We start from the raw sequence: 14897 nt of genomic DNA, 5'->3' as shown, positions 1-14897 counted from the left end.
GCACCTCCCGCGACCTAAGTGAGGATAAAGCGCGTGTACTGTGCATACGTTTTAGTAACAGATATTAAACGTAAACACTGCCACCCTGCGGACCCATAATCTTACTGCAGTCAAAGGTGAGACCTGTTCATGTCAAATTAAAATGCTTCCTAAATCGTTATAGACAAAGAAAATATTGAAATTGGAATACTAAAATATCCATATATAGGCCAGTAGATTTATTTTTTAATCACTTCAGACGATTTTTGTGCATCCAACTCCAGTTGTGTTTTAATGTAGTTACATGCCACACCGCTATCAGTGCTAACGGATGTTGAGTCTACTGGAAATGCAAAGTAGAAAGTGTAGAAGAAGAAAACAAGGAGGAAGTCGTCAGTATTTGTAGCCCATTGTTGCACATGTATTTTATGGAAATCACATTCTGCGATGGACTCTTCAAACTCACGAAACGATGATCTTAAACTCCAAAACGATGTGTCCAAGGAGTTTTGCCCCGGTTACAAAGACGTGGATGCTTTTGTCAAAGTACGTTTTTATTCATTTGCTCTTAATGGAACAGGTTCCGAGTCAAGATTAGCAACGTGTTTACACGTTAGCTCGTTCTAAACTTCAACAAACATATCCTTACTCCTCTATCAAATCAAATATAAATTGTTATAACCGTAGTTGTTGGTACTGAGGGACGCTACTACAATTTACATCTTTATTTTGATATTTAATCCCAGGACTGCAAATTGCTAAGTGTTCAGAATTTTGGTGGCATACCCTAAATATTTATAACTAATACATTCAACATATTAGGGGGAAAACAACAACAACGTGTTGAGATAAACCTGCAATTGGACAAGTTGTCATTTATACATTATCTAAAGCAGACTTTAAACTTTTCAATCATTTTAAGTATATGTTTTATTTATTTTTTATTCATAAAATGATTGTTTAGCTGATTCTCATTTGATATCATAGTTGTTGTACATGTGTATTTTCTTGTGCCTTAGTAATACCCATTTAAAGTGACGTCATTCTACTACAGTGTCCAAGTAATATCTCTTCTTTGCAGCATGGCTTGGGTTCCGTGTTTTTGGCCACCAAAGCATCTGGCAGCTTACCTCAAATTGGGGACGAATTTGATTTCTATCGCACCTTCCCTGGTTTCCAGGATTTCTGCCAAGTTCAAGGGGATAAGCTCCTGATCTGGTGAGTTTATCAAGTATGATCGTGCTTCCTTTGAAGAAATCAAGGTCCACCTGTCTAGGCACAGCTGTCTGCTGTAAAGTACAGGAGGGGACAAGACAAAATAAGAGACGTTACCTATTTTGATGTATTCTCTTCTTCAAAAGTATACACCAAGACCAATTATTTTAATTTACTATGAGCAATGTGAATATTTTCATCTTTTCACAGGCATTTAACATTTTTTATGTATAAATACAGCATCAATTGAGTGAGAAAAGCTACAGATTGAAGAAAATACAGTTAAATTGATATTTCGTAGTAATACATTTGTTTTTAATAACAGGCTTACCCACATTCACATCCCAAAATTCAGTCTTCGTTTTTTTGTGCTTTTTCATATCTATTGTCTCAGTTACACTGTATTTGTTGTAAGGTCTTCCTTTCTCATAATGCTCATCAGCAGGTAAAATACATGTCTACGGGGTTTAAGTCAGGCTATAGACCATGGTTGGGCAAACTTTTTGACAGACGGGCCGAGTTAGCACTAGATACGATGCATATAAAAAAAACTGCACCCGTTAACAGTACATATGAAACATAAACAGAAAAAAAGGACTAAAGTATTAACATACTCATCACTCATCATTAAATAAACAGTGTAAAGTAAAAAGGAATTCATATAGTATGTAGTATTAAGAAATATTTAAATGTAATTTTTAAAAAAAAGATAGAAGGGCTGCAAAACACGAAAAACAAATAAGAGTAGACAGAACTACTGCCACTGGCTTCCGCGTGATGGCGCCATCTTGGGAAAAATTATAAAATTAAAAAAAAATTGGACAACATCGGCGGGTCGGATTAAAAAGCCTAACGGGCCGGATGTGGCTCGCGGGCCGTAGTTTGCCCATGTTTGATATAGACTTTCATGTAAAAGTAACCTGACATGTTTCTCTGTCTAGCATGAGCCAAATCATGCAACATCACAATTGCCGTTCTCTGATGAGAGACCGCGATAAGCTCACTGGATTGGAGGAGAGCTTTGATCTGGTTGTGGACTCTAATGATGTGATCTTGGAAAAAGTGGTATGTGCTACAATTTTTTTTGGGTTGATTTTTGTGACATGCATTTTTATGCTATACAAACAGTTTGATAATTGATACCTAATTTTCAGGGAATTCTTCTGGATGAAGCTGATGGTGTGAACAGGAGCCAGCAACCTGTTATGCCCACAGGCTATCAGCCTCCAAAGATTGTCGTTTCCAGCTGGAATCGCAAGGTTGGCCTCATATCCTCCCGATACAAGATGCTGTCTCTCCCCAAACTAAAATGGTGCTTGTATGTTCCAGGGTTCAGGCTCTGGTGGTCGCGCTGAGACGTTCAGACTGCTCCAAGCCAAGAATATTCAAAGGCCACAGCTGAAATTCAAAGATAAAATTGACAACAGTAACACACCGTTTATTCCCAAGATTTTCATCAAGCCCAATGCACTGAAACCACTTCCTTCATGTAAGATTCTGTCAAAATATTACTATATAATCATATTGTAGAACCTTGGGAGAACATATTTCTTGTTTATAGCACTGTTGATGTGGGGTGACATTGTATCTGTAAAAATTTCATAGTCCTACCTTTTCTCAAGGTCTTACTTGCACTTTTTACTGTTTGAAAATAGATTTTACTACGCAACACCTCCGGAAAGAGAGACCAGAAGATCTCGATGTCCCAGCCGCGCTGGCCGACTTAATTCATCAGCAGCGCACACAAGAACATAAAGTGGACATGTGAGGACTTAAAATTCATCAAATTACATATATTTTTTCTGCCTTATGACAATGTTACTCTAAAGCAGAGGGGTTAGACTCGGGTTGGTTCGCGGGCTGCGTTAACGTCAACTCAATTTCATGTGGGCCGGACATTTTTAGATTTACTTAGCTAGTGTTTTTGTAAATGGATTAATATAACTGGATTAAAAGCCCTGAATATTCATTTTTTATAGATCTAAAACAATGTTTATTTTAGCTTTTTTGAAATTTATTTTTAGATTTTACAAAATGATTTTTGAACTAAAAACACAGAAAAATAGATTTAAAAAAATTACAATTAGTGATTTAAAAGGGGGAAAATTAGGAAATGGTAATATACATCTTTACTCTTCATTTAAATTTGATCCTAAAACTGAAAGTCGGCACTAAAATTTACTTTCCCGGGCCACACAAAATGATGCGGCGTGCCAGATTTGGCCCCCGGGCAGCCACTTTGACACATGTGCGCTAAATGCTTATTATCATTTTTTTTGACAGGTTTGCACACCCTTACCAGTTCGAATTGGATAATCTTGTAGTACCAGATAGCATTCTGTCAAAGACTGAACCCAAGGTACTTTGAAACAGAAGGCAAAAAGCCATTTGTCCATGTCAATTTAAAAATTGTGATTTTTATAAATGTCTTTAATATATATTTACTATATTTGTAGATGTACAAACCAGTAGAAGAGACAAACTGCCAATTCATTGACACACTAGAAGATTTGGTGGCATTGAATGAGAAGCTAAACAATGTGTCTGAGTTTGCAGTGGACCTTGAGGTACATAAACCATCAGAAGTTATGACATCTATCATCAAACTGGTGTAGCGACCTGTTTCCCAACTGACATCATCTCAACTCCCATGACAGCACCATTCGTACAGGAGTTTCCTGGGAGTCACTTGTCTGATGCAGATCTCTACCAGGGAGGAGGACTTCATCATTGACACCTTGGAACTCCGAAGTGAGATGTACATCCTAAACGAGTCTTTTACCAACCCCTCTGCAGTCAAAGTAATTTAACTTTGCTTTTGTGACCCTGAACAGGACAAAAAGCGTAGAAAATTGATGACAAAACTATTTTTTTCTTTTCTGTCTATTAGGTTTTTCATGGTGCTGACTCAGACATCGAGTGGCTCCAGAGAGACTTTGGCTTGTATGTGGTCAATTTGTTTGACACACACCAGGCCAGTCGGGCTTTAAATATGGCCAGACATTCCCTCGACCACCTACTCAAGCACTACTGCAAAGTAGATTCAGATAAGCGTTATCAGCTTGCTGATTGGAGAATCCGGTATGATACCATTTTGATCATCATTTTATTACAGTGTTCCCTCGGTTATCGCGGTTAATGGGGACCGGAACCCCCCGCAATAGCTGCATTTCCGCAAAGTAGGCGTGCCCCTTCAAAAATGCTTAAAGAAACGTATAACATGTGCACAAAAGCACCACCCAGCAAAAACATAGTAGTCCGGATGGAGGATCTTTGGCAGTTTTTTTGCACGTAAGAAACATCGTTATTGGGAGTTGTGAACATTGTTTTTTTTGGGCAGTGAAGATGCGCCTGTAAACAGCCGTGACGTCATCAATGCGATTCCTGAACTCTCACCATGTTATTGACCATTTTTTTGGCCTTTTTTTTGATGCAATTACTAATTCTTATTGAATATTTTTTCCCACCTCTTGTAAAATGATGTAATTTATAATTTTAACTTAATATCTTTAAATTTAATTTTCTCCTGGAAAAAAAATCGGCAAAGCCCTGAGTCTGCGGTAGCTGAACCGCGAAGTAGCGAGGGAACACTGTACTTAGAAGTTGGAATTGCAGTAATATTAAATACTACATTTTCTCCATAGGCCCATACCAGATGAGATGGCACTCTATGCTCGCAGTGACACACACTATCTCCTTTATATCTTCGATTGTATGAAGGCACAACTCTTGGACTTTAACCATGGTCAGCCTGGTTTAATCCAAAGTGTCTGGAACAGGAGTAAAGACATTTCCCTGAAAGTATGTACAACTTTGACTTGTTGCTCCAAAGAAATTCAAATGTCTATTCAGCGTTGTCTACTTTATTCTATGTCTCGTCAATATAATATGTTCCATTTCTGACATTCACCAGTCTCACTGTGTTCCCTCCCTCGCCCACACAGAAATACGCAAAGCCAATATTCACTGAGGAATCCTACCTGGAGTTGCAGAGGAAGCAGAAAAAGTCTTTTAACACTCAGCAACTCACTGCCTTCAGACTACTGTTCGCCTGGAGGGACAAGCTTGCTCGGCAGGAAGATGAAAGCACCGGGTATGCTGTTTGGAGATGGATCTCAACTGTTTGAGACAGGTTTTCACAGCCCACGAGTTGAGGGAAAAGCTTAGTGTATTGTTCTCAATACAGTTCTGTGTGTGTGTGTACTTTTGTTTTTTTTATAGATATGTCCTGCCCACCCACATGATGATCAAGATATCTGAAGAGTTACCGAAGTAGGATAATTCATTCTACTGCTAGAACAATGATCCATTTGATCTTTGGGACTGATATTTGTGTTTTATTTTTTTTTTCTCTCAGAGAGCCTCAGGGTATCATTGCTTGTTGTAATCCCATACCCCCATTGGTGAGGCAGCAGGTCAATGAGCTACATTTGTTAGCGAAGGAGGCTCGAGAAATGCCTCTACTTAAAGTAAGACTCTGAACTATTACGCCAGGGGTGTCAAACTCACTTTGGTCTGCGGGCCGAATAAAGCTTAATTTGAGATCAAGCGGGCCAGACCAGTAAACTCATTGCAAAATTACATAGAACTAACAATAAGCCAACTTTTTTCCTTTGTATTAGTTACTAATACTAATAATTAGTGCAAAGAATGAGTAAATTATCAAAATGTTAATTAACAGAATTTTCCTTTTACATTATGAACAATATATTATGAACAAGAGAATAACATAAGAACATAAATAAAGTATGCGCAATTTTAACAACAATTTTACACAGTTAAACATATATTTAAGTGTGTTTAAGTGTAAAACAGTGCGCCCCTAGCGGATAATACAAGAACTACAAATTTTAAAGAAAATTCATTTTTTTTTTATACAATGCAGCTTTCTTCCCCGGGCCGTACCAAACCACCAGACGGGCCGGATTCGGCCCGCGGGCCGTATGTTTGACACCCCTGTATTACACTGTCCGTTATCACCACTTTGGATTGGATAACTTTATTTATCCCGTATTCTCCACATAGACTGAAATCGCAATGCAAAAGAACAAAGGGCTCCTACCCATAAAGAAGGTGAGAAACCTCTCTTAGAAAATTGTCATTTCACTGTAGCATTAGGAATGATTGTGATTTTTTTTGCTCGTTTTTGCAGGCAAAGGTTACATTGTTTGGTCCTCATGACACATCCAGAGTACCTGATCATATTGAGCCTCATGTTCCTGCTGATGGTGAGATTCTATGTGTATTTACAGCAAAATAAAATTAGAGACAGTAAAAGAAAGTTTTGCTATAGGTGTAAATATCCTAAACTGATTTCTCAGTGGTTTTAATCAATTCATTTTGTCCTACTGCAGAACTGCCAATCAAAGAAGGAGTTCTCTTCGATGATGATCAGAAATCTGACAATGATATTCAGAAAATAACACATCTTGTGGCTTCTGCCAAAATTACTCTGTTTGAGGTAATGGTAAGATCTTCTAATAGGTTTTTTTTCACAGTTTGAATTGTTATAACAAATGATTTTCCTTTTATATTTATTGAAGGAACCTGATGTAAAAGAAATTCTAGAGTCTCTCTCAGTGGTTCAAATGAAGGCCAGACGAATCAAAGAGTCATTTGAAAACCCTTTTAGGATGGTAAAAAAACTAGCCAGATCTTGGCTCTGTTGAATGACTTGAATATTTTTCAAAATGGTGCACAATATTTAGTTGTGTTCTTTTGTGATTTTTAGTACTTGCCTTCTACTGGTGTGCATGTAAATGAGAATGCAAAATCTGACCCTTCTTCAAAGATATTTGAGGTACAGAAAAGATTATGGACTATTGTTTTTTAATCAAATGGGGGACTAAAAGCACAAATTTAATAGCACTGCTTTTTTTTAAGATCAGTAAAAGATGGAAACTCCAGACCATGGAACAACAGCAGAAGGATCTGGAGTCAAAAAAGAAAGCCAAGGCAGAGGCAAAGCTGCAAGCTAAAAAGGCAACAGGTAACATTGTGGAATACATAGGGTTAATGTGGGTTCTTATAATTGTATGCTTTATTTTTATTTATAAAGTAAAGTAGAAATAATTGTTTACTGGGCATAAAGCAAGGGTCGGGAACCTTTTTTGATGAAGAGAGCCATAAGCAATTCATATTTTTAAACATTATTCCTTGAGAGCCATACTCGGAATTTATAAGTAAAAATACATGAAAATGTGAGCATTTATTATTCACTTCACCACTTTGAAAGTTAAAAAAGTCTGAATTATAGTGAAAAGATTATTTCCCTGTTACTAATCAATGAGTATCAATGAGAGAATGGATGCAGAAGAGTCTAATGAAGAAAAAAATATGATTTTAAAAAGGAGGAGATCAATATACACCCATCAAAAGAGCCACATATGGCTCCCGAGCCATAGGTTTCCTACCCCTGGCATAAAGTATAGTAAAAAAAAATGCTAAACATGAAGCAGAAAGGACAAGTGCCACAATGAATTCATTCATGATTACAAAATTCTTCATGTCTCCTTTAATACCACTGAATACGCATCCTAATGTTTTCTGCATTTTAATCAGAAAAACGACAGAAGGCTAAAGTAAGCTACCAAGAGTCCCTGGAAAATGTGGCCACTGTGCGCCAGCTCGCTGCCGTGAGTATTTTTCTCTTGAACTTTGTCTCTTAAGAGTTTAAAATGAACATGTAGCTGTCAAATGAGACGTCTAAGAATGCCTAGATCGTTGACGACATATCAATCACTCCTCAAAGCCTTAGCAAAGTTTAGTTTGTAGATCAGTGATTACAAACAGGGAGTGCTGTAATTTGCATGTACATTTTATTCAATCTGAATTCCAGTTATTTTAATTTCTCCTTTCTCATTTGAGCAGAAATGCAAAAAGGTGGATGTAAAAAAACGTGAGAGGGTCCCAAGTGAAGTTGGAGAGTCAACTCCCAAACCGAATAAAAAACAAAAATCTACAGACAAGAATGACCCAAGTGAAGTTGGAGAGTCAACTCCCAAACCCAGTAAAAAACTCAAATCTACAGAAAAGAATGACCCAAGTGAAGATGGAGAGTCAACTCCCAAACCGAATAAAAAACAAAAATCTACAGACAAGAATGACCCAAGTGAAGTTGGAGAGTCAACTCCCAAACCCAGTAAAAAACAAAAATCTGCAGACAAGAATCGTAAAACTGAAGTTCCTGATGAGGAGAGCTTCAAACCTTTTGACTATACTCAGTCAGACTTCAAAATCTTTTCTGGTATGTTTTTTCTACCCCTTTAAAATATAGTTTTATGTGTGTTTATATGCATAAATATTATTACAAGTGGATTGTGCTGTTCAAAATATACTGAATCAAAGTTTGTTTTTGTTTTTTCAGGGACTAAGTCGAAGAACAACTCACAGTTTGATCCAAACAACCAATCCCATGAGCCCAGAAAAAAGGTATTAGTTACAAAAAATCAATACAAATGTGTATATAACATTATATTTAATGTTTTGTATTTTTAACGTGTTTCCTATAGAAAATGGGAGCTGGGAAAAAGTGTGTTCCGGGGGGTGAAAGTAAAAGTATGTCATACATAGCTGGAACCTCAAACAGGTGAATAATTTTAGTTATTATAAATAATGTTTTTACTGATCATTTAAACAAATATTAATCTTATTCTTTCCAGGGGATTTCGTCACAACTGGCCCAAAAAATAAATACCTTCTTATTTTCCATAACAATTCATCTTTTTTAACCATTTTTTTTCATTGACATGTTTACCCTGTAAATATGCAAAATAACAGTATATTATTAAAGAATTTGTTCGTAAAAATTCATTTTGTCACTTTGTTAATCTTGTTGCATCTTCTAAATGGGAAAGTGGGATGTAATGTTAAGAGTCCTATGTTGACATGATCTGGCTTGCAAAGCAAGACTTTTTTTAAAATAAGCATTTTGTGTTTACTTTGGTTACATTTCTTTGATAATTACATTTTTGTGAACATTTTAGATTTGTGTTTTCAACACTTTCTTTTTTTGCAGTTCAGTACTGCGCAATCGTACTGTCTCCCAGCCGAACACGTGGGCATCATGACCATAGAAACAGTGGCTTGTACAGTTGTAGCGACCCATGTAACTGGCATGCGTTCGTAGCGGCCATCTTGGTAGGGGCAACTGCCTATTTCCTTACGTTTATTTATGTTATAACCAATCGATGTTTACATTTTTATCTAACCACATGTGTTGTGTCTTTTTAACGATCGGTGATGGGCCCTCGCGGATTTTGCCGAAAGCGAAACGTCATAGAGACGTAGTGCCAAGGAACGTTTTGTATCTACGGTAGATATCTGAATGCCAGCAGTGCAAGTCTAACAAACTATGGTGCTTGTATCCGACATCCCATTGGCTCGCGTACCTTTGCGTAATGACGTCTTGTGGCAACTATTTGCTACGATGCGTAGCAGCAAGTATGGTTGTGAAGGATAGCCAAGTGTCAAAACGTTGTCGCGTGTCACGTTGGCTGGTTTATAAACACGTTTACCTGAGCTCGCGGTTGCCGGCATGGACAATATCAGGGACGGGTGGTTTAAAGAGACGTGTACACTATGGCCAGGCCAAGCAACTAGTCTTGAAGTTGATGAAATCCTCTACCACAAGAAATCCAATTTTCAAGACGTGTTGGTGTTCAAGAGGTGTGTTCTTAAATGTCCCTGCTCCTTGCTAACGCTGCTATTCCTGTGTTGGCAGCCACTAGCATTGCTTATGAAGTAGTTCAAGATCATAAAGAATGGTCTCAATATAACTAACTAAATCATGCTAATTCATTATACTTTTTAGCTGACTTTTTTTAAGATAGGGATTTGCATGCTACCAAATTTTCAGCTGAAATTGTATTTGGCCTAAGAACAAGTGCAGTGTTTATTTTTCAAGTTTAAATTAAATAATGCAATTCTAACAATTTATTCTTTTCAGTAAAACGTACGGCAACGTGCTCGTACTGGATGGGGTGATCCAATGCACGGAGAGAGATGAATTTGCTTATCAAGAAATGATTGCCAATCTTCCCCTGTACAGCCACCCTTCTCCCAAGAAGGTAGTATATAATTAACTGTATATAATTAACTAGAGATGATATACACAGAATGTGATTAGTTATAAGTAAAGTAATACTAATGTCACTGCATCTCTGTAATGTGTTGCCTTGTTTAAGTATATGCCACTTTGTCAACAGGTTCTCATTATTGGTGGTGGTGATGGTGGTGTACTCAGAGAGGTAGTAAAGAATCCTGAGGTGGAGTCTGTTGTTCTCTGCGAGATCGACGAGGTGAGGCTAAACTATCATCAAATCAGTGCATCATGAGATACTCTACTCACAAGTTAGAGTCAGAAATTTGGGAATTATACTCATAAACACGATAACTTCTACAAGGCAACTTAATTTTATAAATCACCTATCCTTTACTTATCGCCACAGTGCAGGCGTAGGGAACCTATGGCTCGGGAGCTATATGTGGCTCTTTTGATGGCTATATATGGCTCTCCGCTAACTTCTGTGGTAAAATATGGTTATCACTGGTGAGAGACCTAAGTCCCGAACGCATAAATGGGAGCGTCACGGTAGAACTGTGGCGCCGACATGATCTAGCGCCTTTTTAATCATACATTTTCTTCATTAGACTCTTCTGCATGCATTCTCTCATTCAAACTCATTGATTAGTAATAGTGAAATAATGTTCTCAAAAGAATTAAGACTTATTTTTTACTTTCAAAGTGGTGAAATGAATAATAACTGGATACATTTTCATGTATTTTTACTTTTAAATTCTTAGTATATCTCTCAAGGAATAATGTTTGAAAATATGAATTTTTATGGCTCTCTTGGTCAAAAAGGTTCCCGACCCCTGCCATAGCGAATGCTCACCCCAATACCCCCTTGTCTCCTTCATAGGATGTTATTGAAGTCTCGAAAAAATTCCTCCCTGGAATGGCCAAAGGTTTCTTTAGTCCCAAACTCACCCTCCACGTAGGTGATGGCTTTGAGTTCATGAAGAAAAACCAGGATGCCTTTGACGTCATTATCACTGATTCATCGGACCCTGTTGGTAAGTTAACTTTCCAAAGAGTTTGTGCCATATCTTTATTGACATGTTTCTGTCTGTGATGCAGGCCCTGCTGAGAGTTTATTCAAGGAGAGTTACTATCAACTAATGAAGACAGCATTGACAAATGGCGGCATTCTCTGCTCTCAGGGTACTTTTTATTTCATTTAATCACAGACTTGATTCATTTTTTGAAGCAGTATTCACCTCTGTGAAAGCCAAGTTATATATCTTTTGCCCATTTTAGACTTAAAGCCAAGAGGGTAGAGAAGAAATGAGTTAAATAAATGAATCAGGAGTTTTCTAGCTGTATGTTCCAGGCACCTTATGTTCCCAAATTCTATTTTTTTTGTTTCAACTGCAGTAGCAGAAGTGGTAGTTTAACTTTATGTTTAAGCTTTGTTCTTAAATTGGATTAATATAGCACATATACAGTGTTCCCTCGCTACTTCGCGCTTCAGCTATCGCGGACTCAGAGCTTCGCAGATTTTTTTCAGAAAAAAAAAATAAAAAAATTAAAGATATTAAGTTAAAATTATAAATTACATCATTTTACAAGAGGTAGAAACAAAATATTCAATAAGAATTAGTAATTGCATCAAAGAAATGGTCAATAACATGGTGAGAGTTCAGGAATCGCATTGATGACGTCATGGCTGTTTACAGGCGCATCTTCACCGCCCAAAAAAAACTGTTCACAACTCCCAATAACGATGTTTCTTACGTGCAAAAAACTGCAGAAGATCCTCCATACGGACTACTATTATGTTTTTGCTTGGTGGTGCTTAGACGTTTCTTTAAGCATTTTTGAAGGGGCACCCCTACTTCGCGGAAATACACTTATTGTGGGGGGGGGGGGTCCCCATTAACCGCGATAAGCGAGGGAACACTGTACTCTGATACAAAGCAGTTATTGTAATGTGCGCAGGAGAATGCCAATGGCTGCATTTGGATCTGATAAAAGAAATGCAAACCTTCTGCAAAAGCTTATTCCCAGTAGTGGACTATGCCTATGGCACCATCCCAACTTATCCCAGTGGACAAATTGGATTCATGCTCTGCAGTAAGAACCCTGTAAGTGTTTCAACACCCCATATTTTCCAACCTGCTTGTTGTTTCCATGTGATTGATTTTTTTTTAATATAATTATTGTCAAACTGTCCCTTCCCTTTTAGGAAACAGATTTCCAAAAGCCAGTGAAAGAACTGTCAAATGGAGAACTGGAAAACATGAACCTGAAATATTATAACACGCAGGTTCACAAAGCGGCATTCGTACTTCCTGAGTTTGCACGAAAGGTCAGTGTTCGCAATAGTCATATGATTCTGTTGGGAAATTGTCATTTTTATTAATATTTGGTCTGCAAAACCACTTGTTGTGACTCGACCCTAACTTAAACATCTTAGTTTGTTGTGTCTCTGCTGCCCTTTGGACTTAACAGCCTTGACAGGGACATTGGTAGTACTTTAACTAAACTCTGTACTCTAAAAGTTTCTTTTCTAATCAAGAAAGAAAAGGTTATTGACTATAAGCATGGTGACTTTTCAAATCAAAGATCAACAAAACAAACTTAGAATGGGCCTTTGTTGACTGTGAAAAAATGTATTTGGTTTGTTAACCACAAAATTTAGACGATATAAATCCTGAGTACCCAAAGTAAGGAACAAAAAGGATCAGCAGAAAAATAAAATAAATACAATTAAGTCGATCTATTCGATGATCTGGTGGCAAGAGCCAGCAACAGTAGTTGCACACCGACATCAACAAACTTTTATCTACTACTCCTGTGACCGGACGTTTGGTCGCCGTTCTTTTGGTCGCCGGTCGAATGTACTTGGATATTAAACTCTCTCTCTCTTAGATATTAAACTCTCTCAGACTATCAGCATGTAGATCAATGAGTGATGAAAATTGTTCGCTCATTTTCATATACTTCTGTTACAAATTAAATTTAGGGGTGTACAGACATGAACCAGTGGCATTCAGGAAGATATTTTTGGCATAATGTTAACAGATTTATTTTTGTCTCACTCAAAGCTAGCTCTTGTGACATGCGCACACATATGGAAGAGCATGTTTCATACCGTTGGGCATTATTCGGGAATCACGTTACGATCATACGATACTTTTTTGTGGCATCTATATCGCTATATTGTACTGTGGGATATTTTTAAACGTAATAGTTCCTTAGCTCAACTACATAAGGTTGAACATGTGTCTAACCCAGGGGTGGGCAAACTTTTGGGCCCGGGGGCCACATTGACTTTAAAAATTTGACGGGTGGGTCGAGTCAGCACAAGATACGATACATATAAAAAAGTGCATCCGTTAACAGTACATATGAAACATAAACAGAAAAAAGGACTAAAGTATTAACATACTCATCACTCATCATTAAAGTAAAAAGTATCAAGTACAAAGTAAAGTAAAAGGGAATGTATTAAGAAATATTAAAATGTAATTTTAAAAAAGATAGAGAGAGGGGCTGTAAAACACGAAAAATAAATAAGTGGACAGAGCTACTGCCACTGGTTTCCGCGTGATGGCGCCATCTTGGGGAAGAAAAAAAACTATTTGGACAACGTGGACGGGCCGGATTAAAAAGCCTAGCGGGCCAGATGTGGCCCGCGGGCCGCAGTTTGCCCATTTCTGGTCTAACCCATCATCTTTCCTGCTTTCTGTTGTCATTGGCAGGTACTCAAAGAGCCTTGAATGGCCACAGAAGAACAGTGTTTTCATCCTTTACCAGCTCCTCTGAACAAGTACCAACAGCTTCTTCTCCTCAGATCCATTAGGCCAACCTCTATATCATATTCTCCTTAACATATCAAAGTTTATTTGTGGGGTAGGTGCAATTGCTCTGTTTCTTTTGGTCCTTCCAGTCCTTAACACCAGTTTACATCCTGATGTTTTCTGTTCATGTTCATTCTGAAACTTGTATCATGGGCACTGATGATAATGATGACACCATCCAATTCTGACCTCTTGCCGAAGGACGGAGTAATCTTTAAATTGAATCTGTGGCCAGTTGTTGTGGAACGGTTTTGCTGCACTTTCAATGGAAAATATTCTGTTCATCGGATTGTCAGTGCATTTAGGAAATGAACACAGTCATGTTTTAAGAAACCAATACACCTCATAGGCTCTTTGTCGATTATGGATCTGTATGCATTAACTAACAGTGATGGAGACAATTCTCACTTAAAAAATACAACAACTGCTTAATGCTATGATTTGGTATGGATGGTAAAAGCTTTCTATGTAGAGAATAAGCTGTAAAATTAGTTAAAATGCCAAATTATTATGCAATTACTAGCTAGAATTTTGATTAATTGTAGGAACCTTGTTACTAGCTTGATTTGGAATACTGTTAATTTTCACAGCATTTTTTTTTTTTTTTTTGCTAACATTTCAAAACATTTGCTGGAAGGAAAACATTTTTCTTTTTTTTTTTTATAAAAAAAAATTATTGTACTGTATATTCTGTTAACAAAACACATGATAATGATTAGACTGAAATGCACAACACTGGAAGCCTTTGGGGCTTCGTAGCTTGATCAAAAGCAATTGTTCCCGGACACTGAACCATTGCACATGAGAGCAATTGTTCGATTTCAATTAAATGTATC

General features: G+C 37.4%; 2 protein-coding genes across 2 annotated transcripts in view; both read left to right on the top strand.

Annotated features, from left to right (window-relative positions):
* The first annotated feature begins 349 nt into the window (after positions 1-349).
* Positions 350-9006, top strand: exosc10 (exosome component 10). The gene is made up of 25 exons (XM_077717690.1): positions 350-525; positions 1061-1197; positions 2136-2259; positions 2349-2453; positions 2524-2683; positions 2850-2958; positions 3478-3553; positions 3651-3761; positions 3852-3995; positions 4085-4275; positions 4839-4995; positions 5139-5287; positions 5416-5466; positions 5552-5663; positions 6220-6267; positions 6347-6422; positions 6549-6655; positions 6738-6830; positions 6926-6994; positions 7078-7183; positions 7756-7829; positions 8065-8440; positions 8561-8625; positions 8706-8782; positions 8856-9006. Exons 1-25 carry the CDS (start codon positions 427-429, stop codon positions 8884-8886), a joined length of 2847 nt encoding a protein of 948 aa, XP_077573816.1. The 5' UTR covers positions 350-426; the 3' UTR covers positions 8887-9006.
* Positions 9007-9625: 619 nt separating this feature from the next.
* srm (spermidine synthase) overlaps positions 9626-14897 on the top strand; it is a 5282-nt gene continuing 10 nt past the window's right edge. Inside the window, exons 1-8 of the mRNA XM_077732482.1 lie at positions 9626-9861; positions 10142-10262; positions 10401-10493; positions 11118-11271; positions 11336-11419; positions 12197-12342; positions 12444-12566; positions 13963-14897. The exon at positions 13963-14897 is cut by the window's right edge and continues 10 nt beyond it. Coding sequence (XP_077588608.1) covers positions 9731-9861; positions 10142-10262; positions 10401-10493; positions 11118-11271; positions 11336-11419; positions 12197-12342; positions 12444-12566; positions 13963-13980 — 870 coding nt within the window. The 5' untranslated portion in view covers positions 9626-9730 and the 3' untranslated portion in view covers positions 13981-14897. The remainder of the gene's footprint in view (positions 9862-10141; positions 10263-10400; positions 10494-11117; positions 11272-11335; positions 11420-12196; positions 12343-12443; positions 12567-13962) is intronic.

Source organism: Stigmatopora nigra, chromosome 1 (assembly GCF_051989575.1).
Source record: "Stigmatopora nigra isolate UIUO_SnigA chromosome 1, RoL_Snig_1.1, whole genome shotgun sequence".
In the NCBI taxonomy this organism is placed as follows: Eukaryota; Metazoa; Chordata; class Actinopteri; order Syngnathiformes; family Syngnathidae; genus Stigmatopora; species Stigmatopora nigra.
This window is presented reverse-complemented; position numbering and strand designations above follow the sequence as displayed.

What these genes read in the sequence shown, in the direction of transcription:
- exosc10 (XM_077717690.1), top strand. Translation starts at nt 427, where the DNA reads ATGGACTCTTCAAACTCACGAAACGATGATCTTAAACTCCAAAACGAT. An exon ending in ATATCTGAAGAGTTACCGAA is followed by an intron (nt 5,467 to 5,551) that starts GTAGGATAATTC and finishes TTTTTCTCTCAG; the next exon opens with AGAGCCTCAGGGTATCATTG. An exon ending in CTGTGCGCCAGCTCGCTGCC is followed by an intron (nt 7,830 to 8,064) that starts GTGAGTATTTTT and finishes TCATTTGAGCAG; the next exon opens with AAATGCAAAAAGGTGGATGT.